The 16484-nt window shown below is 38.1% G+C and overlaps 3 protein-coding genes and 1 long non-coding RNA gene across 8 annotated transcripts in view; 2 read left to right on the forward strand and 2 right to left on the reverse strand.

The window, feature by feature from the left end:
* The window catches only part of LOC146478871 (uncharacterized), a 221721-nt gene that overhangs the window by 16495 nt on the left and 188742 nt on the right, over positions 1 to 16484 (forward strand). The window lies entirely within an intron of this gene.
* Positions 1 to 16484, forward strand: part of LOC146478872 (neuropeptides capa receptor-like) — a 62317-nt gene that overhangs the window by 9358 nt on the left and 36475 nt on the right. The window lies entirely within an intron of this gene.
* LOC146478874 (QRFP-like peptide receptor) lies at positions 2821 to 7655 on the reverse strand. Of its 2 annotated transcripts, XM_085111635.1 has the most exons (3): positions 7444 to 7655; positions 6948 to 7002; positions 2821 to 4540 (listed from the first exon to the last, which is right to left on the reverse strand). In XM_085111635.1, the coding sequence occupies exon 3, from the start codon at positions 4471 to 4473 to the stop codon at positions 3382 to 3384; it is 1092 nt and encodes a 363-aa protein (XP_084967761.1). In that variant the 5' UTR covers positions 4474 to 4540; positions 6948 to 7002; positions 7444 to 7655; the 3' UTR covers positions 2821 to 3381. The 2 variants fall into 2 exon arrangements, with proteins under 2 accessions (XP_084967761.1, XP_084967762.1); XM_085111636.1 differs by lacking the exon at positions 6948 to 7002.
* On the reverse strand, positions 10140 to 15002 carry LOC146478875 (uncharacterized). 3 transcript variants are annotated; one of them, XM_085111643.1, is made up of 4 exons: positions 14267 to 15002; positions 13208 to 13413; positions 11398 to 11717; positions 10140 to 10738 (listed from the first exon to the last, which is right to left on the reverse strand). In XM_085111643.1, exons 2-4 carry the CDS (start codon positions 13401 to 13403, stop codon positions 10349 to 10351), a joined length of 906 nt encoding a protein of 301 aa, XP_084967769.1. In that variant the 5' UTR covers positions 13404 to 13413; positions 14267 to 15002; the 3' UTR covers positions 10140 to 10348. The 3 variants fall into 3 exon arrangements, with proteins under 3 accessions (XP_084967769.1, XP_084967768.1, XP_084967767.1); XM_085111642.1 differs by having other exon boundaries at positions 13208 to 13434; XM_085111641.1 differs by having other exon boundaries at positions 13208 to 15002.

Raw genomic sequence — 16484 nt, forward strand, 5'->3', positions numbered from 1 at the left:
GGCTCTACCTGAATTTGAGTGAAATTTGAAGAGTTTTAAGAATGGATAGAAGAAAGAAAATGATTTTTGGAACACTAACAGACAGTCGACAACCACGCAAGAGCACCCCAGGTTGCTAGTGGACTAACTTGGTATCCGTCTATTAATTATTAACTACAAATTCTAATTTTAAAACTTCACTAAATCTTCAACATTCCTTATTTCTTTTAATTTTACCAATCCTTCAAGAAAAATTATTTCCTTCCAAATATACCTAAAAATCACCCAAAAATTCATAAAACACCCCAAATCATTAATTTGTGCTATGAATGGAGGGTTTTTGTATTGCTTGAAATGCAAACAAGATATTTTCATTTGACCGATTTTAAGCGGCGTGAAAATGGCTTTTAGGTGAACCCCCACCTTAAGGTCATTCCCCTGTTTTACAGTGCGCAACTCTACTGCGCACAATGGCAAAATAAAAACTTTACGCTCATTTCTAGCTAACTATTGAGTATCACTTAGTCTGACTTGCATCTAACAACAAAATTCTTAATTTGCATTTTGCGCGTAAATTAAGGTGTTTTCATAAGACTCGCCCCAGTCCCTTCGCGGAGAAACCTAGTTTTGAAGCTCGATTTACCACTGCTTTGTGAAATATCTGCAAAAACCAACCCGGCGAACCTACTTTCTCTTTTCAGATTTCTAATCACAATACCGTTTGCCACTACAATTTCAGGAAAATCCTAGTGTTAGAAATATCAAATTTTGTGCCCAATATCTAGCCAATGGACATTTTGGCCTACCTTCAGAGGTAACGAATTAGATTATTTTGTTGAATATCTCAGTAGTACTGGTTAGGAACAGTTTTTAAACAGATTTCACATTGAAAATGATTTATGAACAGGGAAAAAATTCTATGAAATGAGCCGTTAACTGTTCTCTTCATAATTCCTGTTTTTGGCAAATGCTCTATTATACTCCTTTTTGTCCAAACATGCAGAAATTACCATATTTCAATGCTTCGTTGCTGAAGAACAAGCATGGTGACCCCCTCTTTTTATTTCATTCAGTTTTTGCAGTTAACATATAGTGAACCACACATGGGCAAAGTTTGGAAAAAATCTGAGTGTAGGTTCTATTTTAGGGGAATGACCTTAATTCATCAATTAGGATCGGCACATGAGTGGAGCGGCGCCTGGATCAGGCGGGATCTTTCACGTTCGTAGGTTGTGATGTGGCCGTTTGAATCGAAGGACGAGGACATTTAAACAACATTGTTAAAGGCCTGAGTAGAAATTTCTTTAATTTCCACATACTATTCCCTGATCTCCAAAGGTCAGTCATTTGATGTTATCATTTCGATCAAGTAATATTGTAGTGATTTTGTAAATACAATTTCTCGCCAGATGTTAACACGAATCTCCAGTGCCTCGTGGGAGCATAAAATTAACAAACTTTTAAAACCCCTATGAAAAAAAACAAAAAAAAACAAATGTGAAAAGTGTTTTAAATATATAACGTTTTTTGACTGAAATTGCGTGTTTAAATGGTCTTTGCTTCATGCATGCACACCTGAATGTTTTACCCTTGTGTAATTTAAGTGGAAATGGGTCCAATAACAGTACGCATGTTAATAACCTCGGGCTAAAAACGTGACAGCTTCTTGTGGATTTATTTCTCTTTAGAAGCCGACCTTTTCAATATATGTTTTATCCACTTTGCCTGGAAATCGTGAGTCAGTGCAACTAAGGGTGCGTTCGATTGATCCTATTCCGGAATAGAAATACATGCAATGATAATTACTAGAAATCCCTCATGAGAGGTTTTTGGAGTTATAATTACTGGAGTACAAAAAAATTCTTAACTGAGTTATCGTGTGAGAAATCTAACAGCTATTGCGCTTATATATTCTTATTCCGGAATACTGTCAATCGAACGTGACTTTAGTGTAAGCAGCTGAAATCAACAGAAAGGATGTCTGAATTAGAAGATAAAGAATTATTCCGGTATAAAAATTAAATTTTAAAGTGAAAAAGAAGAGTGATTTAATGTACTATTAGGCGGCACACAGCGAGAAAATTTGAGAAGACTACTTTCATGAGGCTGCCTCCCAATAGAGAGACATTTTTGCGCGGTTAATGACTATGCGAGAACGGTAGGACTTTGCAAGGGCGCGATTGAAATCCAAAGAGGAAATTGAGGGCAACCAGGCAATCCGTTTTTCATAGCCGGAAATTAAAAAAATAAAATAAAATAAAATATATAACAAGGTATCGTATTTGTTCCCAAAATTGACACGTAAACTAAAGCAATCTCTCTCATTTCCCTCGGCTAGCTTGACATTACATTTGCTGTAAAGCGCGGTCTGGGGCCTAATGACAAACTGAGGTCGCGCACTGCCTTGTGGAAGCTGTGTGGGGGACTATTAAAATTCAGTCTTCAGTCAACTGTGGTACGGATTTAGTGTGATGTTTACAGCAACAGTAATTCTGCCTTTTCGACTTTTTTAGTTTTCTAGCTATCGTCAGAAACTTCAGCAAAATAACTTTTCTCTGCTCCGAATTAATCAGTACAATTAAGCAGGCTTCAATGTAGATATTTTCCAAGGCGCTGGCTGCTTACGATTCTCATCATATTTGAACCCAACTTCTTCCCCAGGGGAAAGGTCGGAATGAACCAGCCGAATGGTACAACAACCTTAATTATTTACACACGAGCATCTCAGTGAAAAATGAAATTTTGAAAATCATTTACCAACGTCAGTACTGAACTGCTTGATTGGAATCCAGTCAAGCTTACCAGGAACTTGCCAAACTTTTCCAGGAGTTTGCGGTCGTTTTATTTAATAGAAGAAATCAAAAAGTTAGGGTTTGAAACATTACAGTGCCTATGGGCAAGGTGTGATCACTGGTTCTTGGCGGAACCGTGTAAGGATGCTAGCTTAAAGAGTTGTACAATCAACAATCCAGCTCGTGTCAGCTATATCTGGTGAGACGAAAGGACTAAATCATCGCCGTGTGTCTTTAACAAGTTGAAGCCTTCAATTCTCGGGATTAATCTTTCGGGTCACTTTGGCTATAATTTACGCGTGCGAGTACACATTTCATTTACAAATTATTTCCACAATATATACATCAGACAATTCTAGCTGTGTCCATCCCCCCAGGGGGGCAATAGTGGAGCATTTTCCCACACTTTCCAGCCCGGGGGTCAAGCATTAGCCCTCCACCCAATTATCCCGGGGGATTTGACCATCTCACTAGAAAATAGCAAGAGAGGATCAAGTGATCCTCTCTTGAAAATGGCTATTGACGCAAATTCCTTAATCCACCAATATTACCTTCACTTGGCCTCTTTTAGCAGCTAATTGATATTATTCCTCCTTTCAGACTTAATGTTTTAGTTTGCACTGTCTGGTTCTTTCCGAGCGTCTTCTCTGTACGCCGTTAGAACAGGTAATTCCACGTTTTGGTGGAGCGACGACACTGAAACATCTCTCCGTTTGCAACAAGATTGAAATTTTTTAAGGGGGCTTGAAGATGAGCAGAAGCTTTGTAAGGTGAGACGGAAATTAGAACTAAATAAGAACAGAATAACTGGGTTGATTGCTGTGCTGAGGGAAGGAAGAACAAAATATAAAAACCCAAGAATCCACTTACATTTATCTTCGATAAGAAATTTGGGGAAACTCATCTTAAAAATAAAATAAACACAAAAAAGAGAGAAGCATACTGAATAACCGATCACGATCGATTTGAAAATTCTCATGATATTTTGGCTCTGCCTGCGTCTCTTTTGTTCAGCAATACTGTTCCCTGTACCGCATTCTGGATTGGGTCGTTGTCTTAAAACGCGCATGATTCGAGAATACAAGATCACAATAGCAATTAATGGTACAATATTCATGATAATAAGGCCAGCCGTGTAGTAGATTACAAGGGCCAAAGTGTCGTCCCATGCAAATCTGCAGAATGTTTCCTCCCCAACGTCTTCAACTTTGAAAAAGTAAAACGTTGGTACAAAAAATCCCATCGCTATGAACCATGTTGCAAACAACAGACTTTTCCTTATCTTGCTTGACAGTAATGTGGCTTTTAAGGGATACACCGTAGCGATGAATCTGTCGACAGCGATCAACACCAGGCTTAGAATGGATACTGAAATGGACACACTTCTTACATACACTCCTCCTTTGCATCCAGGTGTGGCCAGAGGACCTTGAATTAGGCTTCCTTTGCTTGTGATTATCTCATTGGTGAGATACAGCGGCCAGGAGGTGAGACTTGCAAGAAAATCAGAGACTGCCATATTGATGTAGTAGTAGTTGGTGCTTGTTCTAAGGTTTGGATTCTTGTACACAGTGATAAACACCAAAAGGTTGCCAATCAAACTGCTAAAGGTGATAACAGCCATTGCTGTTGTGAAGAAAACAGAAACGGCTTCTGAGCACCGCGCGTCATCACTGGAATTGATTTGAGTGGAATTGTTCATTGTATAGAGGTCGCTTTTTTTTCTTTTCGTCTTCAGGAAAGTCAGGGTTATTTTAACCTCTCAGCAACTTTATAAGTAAAAATAGCACATCGTTAGAACGCACCAAGGAAAATGACATTCAACCGAGTATGGTGAAGTGAATAAATCCGGCAGTTAGTAAGTCAGTCAGTTAGTCAATCAATCAGTCAGTCAGACAGTCAGTCAACCAGTCAGTCAGTCAGTCAGTCAGTCAGTCAGTCAGTCAGTCAGTCAAAATAAGTCAGTCAGACAGATAGAAAGACAGTCAGTTAGTCAGTCAGTCAGTCAGTCAGTTATTCAGACAGACAGACAGACAGACAGTAAGTTAGTTTGTCAGAGAGTCAGTTCTTAGTCAGTCAGTCAGTCAGTCAATTATTCAGAAAGTGAGTCAGACAGTGAGTGTGAGTCAGTCAGTTAGTCAGTGAGAAAGTCAGTCAGTCAGTCAGTCATTTAGTCAATCAATCAATCAATCAATCAATCAATCAATCAATCAATCAATCAATCAATCAATCAATCAATCATTCAATCAATCAATCAATCAATCAATCAATCAATCAGTCAGACAGTCAGTCAGTCAGACAGTAAGACAGAAAGTCAGTCAGTAGTCACAATCAGTCAGTCAGTCGACAGTTAGACAGTTAGTAAGTTAGTCAGTCAGACAATCAGTCAGTCAGACAGACAGACAGACAGTAGGTAAGTTAGTCAGTCAGACAGTCAGTTCTCAGTCAGTCAGACAGCTAGTCAGACAGTCAGTCAGTCAGTCAGTCAATCAGTCAGACAGTCAGTCATACAGTCAATCCTCAGTCAGTCAGACATTCAGGCAGTCAGTCATTTAGTGAATCAGTCCTCAATCAGTCAGACAGTCAGTCAGTCAGTTCGTCAGTCCGTCACTCAGACAGCCAGTCAGTCATGATCAGGCAGCCATTCAGTAAGGAAGTAAGTTGGTAGCTAATGAAACAAGTAAGTGATTATTTAAACTAAAGGAAAAGCATAAAAAAGGTGAATAGACATTATGCAAAAATGGTTGAAATTGTAATATTCTTTTGTCTGCGTTCAAATTAGCCTCACTAGCCTCGTTCAAGGTAGAATGTTCTTTTTATTTTGAACTCAAGAACGAGGCTAGTAGGGCTGATTTGAATCAAACAAAAGAACATTAAGATTTCAGCCAATTTTACATAGGGTATATGACCATCGAATTTATGTACGCAACTCAAGTAGATTCGAAAAGAAAGCCCAAAAACATTTTCAGGCTTGAACGGGATTCAAACCCATGACCTGTGCTCTACCAACTGAGCTATCAAGCAAACTGGGAGCTGGTCATATTGTGAGTTCGTAATATATTAGTGAAGGATGAATAAATAAATGTAAATATGTGAAACATATATTTTGAACTGCGGATGAAAGATCAAAATAGAAGAAAGATTCTCGCAATTACTACGCAACTTAAGCAGTTGCGAAAAGAAAGCCCAAAACAATTTTCAGGCTTGAACGGGATTCGAACCCATGACATCCGCGAGACCGTGCAGCTAGTGCTCTTACTACCAACTGACATATCAAGCTCAAATCTTATTTTATCTTATCCTATTTTAGCGTTAGTGGTTTACCTCTAATTTTGAGGCAACTGCAATCTAATAAGTGATACGAAAAAGCAACTAACTCGGGTGATTTATTTTGCTCGCGGATATTATGGCACCTTTTGGATTGCCATTAAAAACTGAAATGAAAACGAGAAATATAACTGAGTGAAATTAAAGATTAAACCTGAAAACTCCCAGAGCACTAGCCTTTTAAACTAAAACTAGAATATTAATCAAATTTCTTGTTTTAGATAGATGTGAATCGGCTTATGGAAAGAACAACAACTTACATAAAAGTATACTGTGTAACTATAATATAGTATGCTAATGTAAAAAGCAACCGGTCGCGTTAGTGGTTTACCTCTAATTTTGTGGCCACTGTAACAAAATAAAAACCAGCGAGCAAGAACCTGTTAGGCTAAAAAAATAAGAATCTGTTGAACCCTAAATCTAAATAAGGTTCTTATTCGATAAAATTTATTTTTAAGACTTGTAGAATTTATAAGTAAAATAAAATGAGCTCTCAGGCATAGGAAAAGACCAACATTTCATATCCTCTGATTAGTTATAGTAAATCCAAAAATACTTGACTTATTTAGGTGAAACAAGTAAATACTATTGTATAACAATACTGTGTCAGTTTAGACTGGACTGTTCGAAGTGTCATGTTGTTTTCACACTGTACTGGAGAGTGCATGTATTTCAGTGGTTTTCTAGAAAATAAGATCCTGTCTATGAACCTATATAGCCTACATTTCTGTTGAGCACCATTTATGTAAGAACCTGTTGAGGCTTACTTGAAAAAATGCAGGGTCTTACTCGCGGGTTTTACTGTAAGTGTTACTAAAAAGCAACTCAGAGTTCAGGTGCCTTACTTACCTGCTAGTATCTTTGTGGTTCGTCTCGGCTTGTTTGCGGATATATATATTGGAGCCTTTTGTAATCAAATTATAAAAACGAAAAATGTGGCTGAGAGAAAGATTAAACCTCCCCAGAGCATTCGCCTTTTAAACTAAAACTTCAAAGACGCATAGACTGTATTAATCTCTTGTTTTAGATAAATGTGAAACGGCTTATGGATAAGTACACTGCAAAACTGTTTAATATAGCATGCTAATGTAAACGAGCGATATCGCGTGATATTGGCGTTTTCGTATAAACCTCGACGTTTTGTCCATTCCTTTTTATTTTCGTCGTAAGGACTTCATTTGACCACTTTCTTTTATTCTCCCACGTTTTGCGAAGTGAAAGTAAACGGTGACTTGAATCTTTTGACAAGCAAAAGCAATTTATTAACCTACATTTAAATTTTGCAAAAATTAAATTAAATTGAAACGAAAAAAAAAATTTAAAGGAAGGCTTTCTTTCTACTTACTATTTAAGGGGGCTCGCACTAGTGGCCATGGTGAGCAATAGTAATATGTAAGATGATCCAAAGACACACATAAACCAAGTAGGACTATCTCCTGCACGCGAAAATCGATTACTGTAGTACTTTCCACAAGTATGCAAATCAAAGCAATTAAAAGTTCACCCTTTTGGCAAGTGAATTATGCAATCTGTCAAATGTCAGTTTGATGTCCAGATACAACTATTTATATCATTAGACAAAGGCGAAATAACAATGAATAGTATAATGGATGATAACGACATTTATAACGTAATATGCTAGAAGTGTCTGTCTCACTTTGTCTCGCTTCACGGTTTTTCATCTGGATTAGTGAGGTTAAGAATGACGGTTACGGCAAACGTGTGATATGACCACGTGAACATGTTTATCCCATATTTGCCGCTTGCTGTTTTCAGTTTCTCTGTCAAATCGAGTTGTTTTGCCTTAGCATCAAAAGTCAGAATTATTTTGCACTATTCTCTTCTGTGTACTAATTTTGTCAAGAAAACATAAACGCCAATCTCACGTTTGTCGTTTGCCGTAAAAGCGATTCTTTATCTCTCTATGAGTTAAGACGCACTTTAAAATCATTTTTAACTAGTTCCCATTTTAAAAGTAGTGTTGTCATGGCAAAGGCCGGAATATGGTTACCAATATCTTATACTTTCCTTCTGTTTAAATTAAATAATAATAAAAAAAAGCAATACTAAAAAGTTGATATCATGTGTTTCGGCGTAAACTTAAAACGTTACCTTTGTACAAACTTTAGTTTCAATCTTGTAAGTCATTCACGGTCAACTGTAAATAATATAAGGACGTTATTGTCTTTGAGAATGATGATTATCCTAGAAAGTGACGCAGGCATACTCGGAAAAAAGAAATCCGAGTGCTCCTATCAGGAGTCGAACCTAAGACCTTCCGATTACTAGTTCGGATGCTCTACCACTGAGCTACAGGAGACTCGTTGGAGCTAAGGCCATTAAACTAGGTTCATGGGACAAACATCCTGCATACTGCTAGGATTTGAATGTCGAACGTGTGGTATATGAAAGAAATGTGATGGTATATTTCCAGCCTGGTGAATGAATGAGAATGATGATTATTCTAGAAAGTGACGCAGGCATACTCGGAAAAAAAAATCCGAGTGCTCCTATCAGGAGTAGATAAGATAGCTCCTGATAGGAGCACTCGGATTTCTTTTTTCCGAGTATGCCTGCGTCACTTTCTAGTAATCATCATTCTCATTCATTCACCAGGCTGGAAATATACCATCACATTTCTTTCATTATTGTCTTTGTATGTTGTTCTGTGTCAATATTCGCGTCTAGCGTTATTCACTTCGCTCTTCGTATCACCGACCATGGCGAAGTGTTAGACTGCCATCTCTGTATCACTTGGCGGTACGCAGACGTTTCAGCCACTCGGGGACAGGTCTATTTCTTGTTTTAATTATAGATTGTGTGCACGACGGCCATGTTGGAGGACCGAAACAATACAATGATTTTCCTTTGGGAAATATATTCTATATATATGCAAATATCTTCTATTGTTTTAGTCCTCCAACATGGCCGCCGTGCACACACTCTATGGTGATCGATAATCGTTTTGCTTTCGTTGGTGTTCAGCAAACTGAATGCGTGTTAGTTTTGCACAATTTTACAATTGCACTATAATTGGAGACAAAACTTCATTCAAACAAAGCCAAAGCGTTGAACATTCAATGCATGCCAGCGCTGCGCTTAACTCCCCTTCAATGATGTTGACGATAAAGGAAGCACTTTTACCTTAATGCGTTATTTGATTCGAAAGTAATTTTATGGACATGACGAACACCTACGACGTAAAAAAACGTTTGGAGTGTTTATTTTAAATTATTTGTTCAATTGCCGGTGACGTCGAGCGACAGGAATGAGTCACACAACATGCTAATTTGGTTTTCTAAACTTATTCCCAAGGTTGTATACAAACCCCATGTTAAAAGGGTGCATTATTTAGTTATTTTGTTGGAAGCTTTCTGTTCGCCAAAAACAAATTAATATTTTGGGAGATTTAGAAGGTAGATGTTCAAGCTTGAAGAGATTTTTCAAACAGATGAATGTAAACATGGCAGATTCATGTAACAATTGGACGTCAAGTGATCAATTTTGCGGAAACAAACGTTGAAAAACCAGGTTTTTCACTACTGAAGCATCATCGCACATCCGTTAAATGAAAGAGCGAATTATCTTTTCCCTCAGGCATTTATTTAATAGCATCGCAATCTGTTGTCTAGCTAGCTATTTTGAAAACAGGCTAGCAATTCAATAACATGCATGTTGTACGGTCTAAGATATCAGTAAAAATGTTTTCTCTTCTCACTTCTTGAAAAAGTGGGATTGTTCTACCGATGAAAACTGTGGAAACTCATAACCAAGAGGAGAGGATCGAAGAGAGACAGGCTGCACACGAATTTCATCGTAGCAACATTTCTCGCATCCTCGTTCCCAGAGCCTTCGATCTTTTGGTCAGCGGCTGAATCGCAACAGTTAAAAACCCGCGAGGGCTCTGGGGACGAGAATGAATATCACCTTTTGGTTTCTCATACAACTGACACATACAATCAGGAAAGAAACAAATACACAACCTCTTTTCAAATTATATATTAATTTTATTTACAACATATATTACCACCTATGCAATTCCATACGTAGATGCTATTAAACAAAATTGAAACCTACCTACAACTATTAACACACATGCATGCGACTGTTAACGGTTTCTTTATTTCATTTTAATGATAAACGTTTTTCCATTTACACATGAATATTCCTCTCTACTGAGTCTTACACTAAAGCATTACAGCTACAATTATTGGTTCATCTATTTGCTTTCAATTTTGACATGCGCATGTTCAGTAAGGCTGGAATCTGTGTAAGGCACGGCTGTACGGTAATCTTGCGGGCTCAGGTCTTATCTTGAACTGGTCCAGGTGGGACAGAGGTAACGGGAAGGAAGGATCCCTTCTGAACTGGTTTGACTGGACTGACGAGTGATGGCTGCCTGGCCTGATCGGTCTGCTGTATTGCCGATCTTCTCCATTCACTTCCGTCAGGGGATAGGTGATGCATTCAGCTTGCTTCCAATGGTCTGACTGAGGGGATCGGTTCACAAATTGCAGTCTTCTCGGATGCGTTACTCTGTTTTCAGGAAGCTCAAACTGGTTTGACGGAGCGGTCTGACATGCGGACGCCATCTTTCTTTCTAATTTTCTTGTCTTGGCTCGTCGGTTCTGAAACCAATACTAGGAAAAGAAGAAAAACAATCATTTAGTTGAGCAGTTAAACGGTATAATAATCTGAATAGAAAGCTTCAAGATTCAGCATTTAACAGTTAACAAATATTCGAACCCAGGAATATCAATTATTAGTCTACAAATATGTAGTTAAATAACAACAGATTGTATTAAACAAATAAATCTTGTAATCAGAAGGTCTTAGGTTCGACTCCTGATAGGAGCACTCGGATTTTTTTTCGAGTATGCCTGTGTCACTTACTGAATAATACATTGTTCTCAAATAAATCTTAATTTGGCAAATGATAGAACCCAGGTACTTCAATAGCTTACACGATGTTGCCTCTCAAAACAAATTGAATACAGTCAATTCAGAATGTAAGATGATAGAAAACAGAATCCCCTAGTTTGTTTGACACGTTTTGCCAGGCGCAGTTATGAAATTATTCATCCATTCAGGTAGGAATCTACGATCATAAAGAAACCTATTTTATCTTTATAATACCATCAATCGTCCAACAAATGCAAACAAACTTTATTTTCAACCATCGGAGACTCGCTACTCACTCAATGGAACTGAATTGCAAACTTTACTGATGTGCTGTTTAGAAAAGCGGCATATTTTCTCACATTCAGACATTATTCAACATGATTCAGTGTCAACTCACCTTCACACTTTTGGCCGGTATCCCAATTCTCTGTCCCAGTTTCTCTTCATCATCACCAATCAAATATGGCCGCCGTCTGAACGCTAGTTCCAGCTCCAACACTTCGTTCCGAGAAAAGGCCGTGCGCTGTCGCTTCTTCCTCGGTGGCTGCTCGGGACTATGAGTCGATACTTGATCGGGCTCGCTGCCACAATCGCTGCTGCTGGAGCTTGAGATTTCGGAATAAGGAGTCAACAGTGGGCTGGTTTCTCTGTGGCTGGGACGAGGACTTGAGCAGTCGGAGTAAGGCGATAATGGTGGGCTGGTTTCACTGTGCCATTCTATAAGAAAAACAAGAAAAATTTAACTTATTAGACTGACTAGCTCAACTCAAATTACTCTTTCAATTGAGTCAGCACGTTGGAAAAATTAATCATGGTGCACGACTATGTTCGGTAGGACATAGGTTCGCAATACGTACATAGGCGAACGTGCCAAGGATTTGTTTCTAAATCAAGGATGATCGCTTTAAAATTGTCTTCAACCAAACTGTAAAAGCACAATGGTGTAAAGTTGCAACACAAATACAATTTAAATACAACTTAAAAAGCCATTAAAGCAACATCTGATCGATCAGAACTGAGTAAAATAAAAATTGAATATATATAAACGGGTCTTGTAATAGGATATCATTAGCAACTGATAGAACATGCGTATGTATATTAAACAAAGTAGAATGGCCGCAGTTTTAGCTTTTGCCAATTTTTAAATTTAAAACACCAATATCTATTTACACCGCCTGTATATTTCTGTAGTACACAAAATGAACTTCTGAGCAACATGAGAACTAAGTTGCAGTCATTAGCTAATTGTAAAAATTCATACTCTCTCAAAAAAAGAAATTCTGCCTTTTATATTGAGGTTGTGCCAGCACAAAACTCTGTTAATGTTTTGGCGATTTGAGCCTGAACACGATTTTAAAGATATTAGGGAGATTTAGAATCGCATAAACGGCAAACGGCAAACGTCAGATTCGAGTTTGTGTTTTTGTGAAAAATTAGTACATACATCAGAATAGTGGAAAATAATTCTAGCCTTTGATGCTAAGCCCAAACAACTCAATTTTACTGAGAAACTGAAAAAAGCGAGGCAAAGATAGGATAAACATGGTCACGTGGTCGTTTCTGCTGTTTGCCGTAAACGTTACTCTTAATCTCTGTAATATTTTGGCCGTGTGAGCCTGAAAACGGTTTTAAAGATATTCTTAAACGACATGGTAAACTATTTCAGTGAAAAATGTTGACATGTCCTAACTAGAGAACTAAGTATACGTTGAAATTGGTGATAAGAAATTAACTAAACTGTATGGGTCGGTTATTAAAAGACAGATTGGACGGTGTTTAACAAAACCACGTTCTAAGCCATATTCAATTTTGCCAACAGTCATATCTAAACATTGTCTGCTGCTTATGATAACAAGAAGGCTTGCATCCCAGACGAGAAAACTATTTATCTACTTAAAATAAACCACTTATCAACAAATTTGGATGCCCGCTATTTGTCTGAGGCCACGGCCTAAGTTAGAATCTGTTTAAATAACTGATCCTATATGTTCCCGTATACGCGGTATCATTTTGCGCTCAATTGGTGTATACATAGGCATTCACAAACTGTCAGCTTCCAAACTGAACAGTTGGACAAATACCTACGACGTTTTCGCCAAATTTTAGCCTGGGTGTGTTCTTAAACTTTCCTGTTAATATTTTCGTCATTTTTCAGCTCAACTGGTTTACAAGAAAGGTTTTTGTAAAAGAGAAAGAGTGTATCTTACCGGAACCTGGAGAAGACTGCTCCACGTCGTTTTCCAGACCCAGGATACTGCAGATGGAGAAGTCGGTCAGCGACTTGCTGGAAACTGGTGCAGGGATAGGAAGACTGGGTAACAGCGCACGTGACCTTCTAGCATGCGCAGAACGTACAAGAAAATCCACAAGTGCAACAACTGATTGGAACTGCGTACACTCCATTTCAACGAATCTGATAAACTTGTTACCGTAACTGCGTTAAACAGACTGATTGCAGAACCCATTTGAACTCCGCCTTATTTATACTCTGACATGCGCATTTGTTAAACACATGCGGATAAACAAAGCGGGCGGTCCGACAAACAAATTGTTTGTTAGCTGTCGTTGCCGATAACGTGACAAGTTTAGAGTCCTTAAGCTTTTGTCCGCCGCTCTTACAGCGGTTAATAAACCGTTAACTTTAAGGACGCCGGCCGCGGTAGCTATATACTGGCTGTAAACAGATGACAAACAACTGACCCGCTAAAGTTGCGTTTTCCCGCCTTAAAAATGGTGCATCAATTTATTAACTCGTCTTCTCAGCGTGGTGGTCTTGTAATCTAGATCTACTTTTAATTTCCTCCAAAACAGTCACGCCTTCAAAAGGTTCAAGTACTTATATAATAACTTCGTCAAAATAACTAATTAAAGGCAGATGCATTAATAAACAGTTAACTTTGAGTGCGTCATAAATTACACTTTCATGGTGTGTTTCTGAACAAGTCATTCGGATTTTATATTCCGAGCAAAACTGAGTTGCGTTTTGCCGCCTGAAAAAAAAGTGTTTATATTCGGTTTGTTAACTCATGTTGTCGGCGTAGCAGTCTTATTGTAATCTTGGTCCAGTATCAGTTCGCCCCGAAATAGTCAAACATTGACAAGTTTAACGATCAAACAATTCAGCGAACGTCATCGGTACGAGCGAACGAAAAACCGAGTGAACGAACCAGCGCGAAACCGTCTGTTCAGAAGGTCTGTCATTCTCGACAGGGATACAGTGAACAGACCCGGTAATTAAAGAGTTCAAGAAACACCATACAGCTTACCGCCCAAGGAAGAAATGTAGAAGTATCAGCGAAGGAGAAATCTTCACTGACTAATTCTCTGAATTTCTCTGACCACAGGTTTCAAACTGCGTCACCACAGCTGAGCTCTACGTGTCTGAATCAGTGACAGACTCCTAATCTTAAAGTCACTTCGCATCATCCTTTAAGATGAACGCATGACTTCTTTAATAATAGAGTTATTAAATATTGGAACTAGCTACCATTACGTGGACGATACTCAAAAAGTATCAACGCCTTTAAGGCCGGTCTTGATCATTTAAGTTATCTAAACCTGATTCACCTAATGGATTCTGGGAACTATTGAACAAATTTTTAATAGAAAAAATGAGCGTGTGAATTACGTATTGCCTAATCGCTAATCGCGCTTTCTTGTTTTTTACAGCCAACTTAATCTTCTTCACTTACATTGATATACTTTATTTCTTACTACGTGGTTGAAATAATTGTGTAAATAGTTTTTTTTATTAGAGATATCCTGAATGAGATTTAATAAAGTTGTCTTATCGCATCTTATTCAGTTTAAGTAAATTATAACACTAATGTTTCCTTGTACTTGAATAGTCCGGTTTCTGCAGAAGAAAAGATTTTTCTTGACATTAAGTACAGCTTGATTAAGGTTCCACACCGAGCTTCGAATTCGTAGGTTAACAAACGTGGAAATACAAATTGTTGAAACACGAAAAAAAAGAGCAGCCAAATGACGGTTCACCTTTGCAACTTTTAGAGCAACGTAAAATTGATTGGTAGCGCGTGCACTTAATTATACGACAACTGAACAACGATATCTCAATTTGCGAATCAACTTACGCTCAATTTGCAACTTTTTCAAACAGAGAAGAGACTATATTTGTCAAAGTCCATTTACTAAGTAAAGAGATAGTGTTATAAAGTTACTGAGAAAGAAAAGGAGAGGGTAGCTGTGGACCTACACAGGTAAGTAAAATATAGCGGTTTTGACAAATAGGAAACTTTAATAGCGCAACTGGCTTGACCACTTGCAGTCATTTCAATGCAGTGGTTACACCACATGATAAAACGATGCTCTAATTATATTTTTATTTTTTCTCTTTTAGTTTTTCTCGCCATGATTGAGGTGGACAGCATCCACTTCCTGTTTCCATGGCTGGCGCCAAAACTTCCCTACATAAATCAACATGTAGAAAATCTGACAAAATGCCGCGCTGTTCGCGCACTGAGAAAAAGCAAGAGATTTATCCAGAGTCATCCGTTCATCTCTCCGTTCCTTGGCTTATCAATCGCGTTTGGTTTTCTTCCGTTTGTCGTTTTCGGAGCCTTTGTAAGTGGCTCCCTGTTTGTTACCCTGTTTGCCGCTCTTACAGCATTAGCGGGAGCATTTTTCGTGGCATTTGTCTGTTTTCTTGCGGTTTTTTTTCCTATAGTGATCGGTGTAGCATCTTTGGTACTTTTCGTCTACGCTCCGTACTGCTTCGCTATGAAAATTCTTCAATTTCTCAAGAGATTTGGAAACACAGTGAGATCCTACACTTCAAGGCTTCAAGAATCATTTACGTTTGCTGATTACCAAGAAAAGGCGCCATTTACAGTTGGACATGAACAAGATTTCGCACCAGCAAACGAAGAAATTGGTCGAGAACAAATTGTCCACCATGAAAATGCGGTACCATCGGCACACTGACACGGAGGGGAATACTTACATAGTCTGAATAAAGAGGAACATTTGTACCGTCCACATACAGAGAATTATTTGTATCATAAGAGTGGAGAGAAATATTGGTACAATCGCTGCGGACAAGAAGATTACCGGTACAACTGCTGAATTGAACCTCTCCACTTCTTAGAAATAGAAAATAGAAAAGGGAACAATTTAAGGTTTATTTTTTTATAGCTACGGCTTAATCTTTCTGCCTCACAAATATATAGATAATTACGTGACTCTTGAACTCACCAGGGCTTTCTTAAAACAATTTCTTTTTTAAAAAATTTAATTTTTCTTTTTACTTGTCCAGATTTTCAATTGTTTTTTCTTATAATTTCGTCTAGAAAGCGAAACTAATCTCCAACTAGACTCTAGACTCTAGTGTGCGCAAAAGCAAGACTGTTTATAATTCTCTTCTCGCGCTCTGCGCGCATGCGCCTTTTCAAATGCGCTTTTTGCTATCCTAGGAATAATTAAAGTGAAGAGCCTATGGACAATTTTTCAGTTGACGCCTAACTT

Source organism: Pavona decussata, unplaced genomic scaffold (assembly GCF_977016875.1).
Source record: "Pavona decussata unplaced genomic scaffold, jaPavDecu1.1 SCAFFOLD_62, whole genome shotgun sequence".
Taxonomy (NCBI): Eukaryota; Metazoa; Cnidaria; class Anthozoa; order Scleractinia; family Agariciidae; genus Pavona; species Pavona decussata.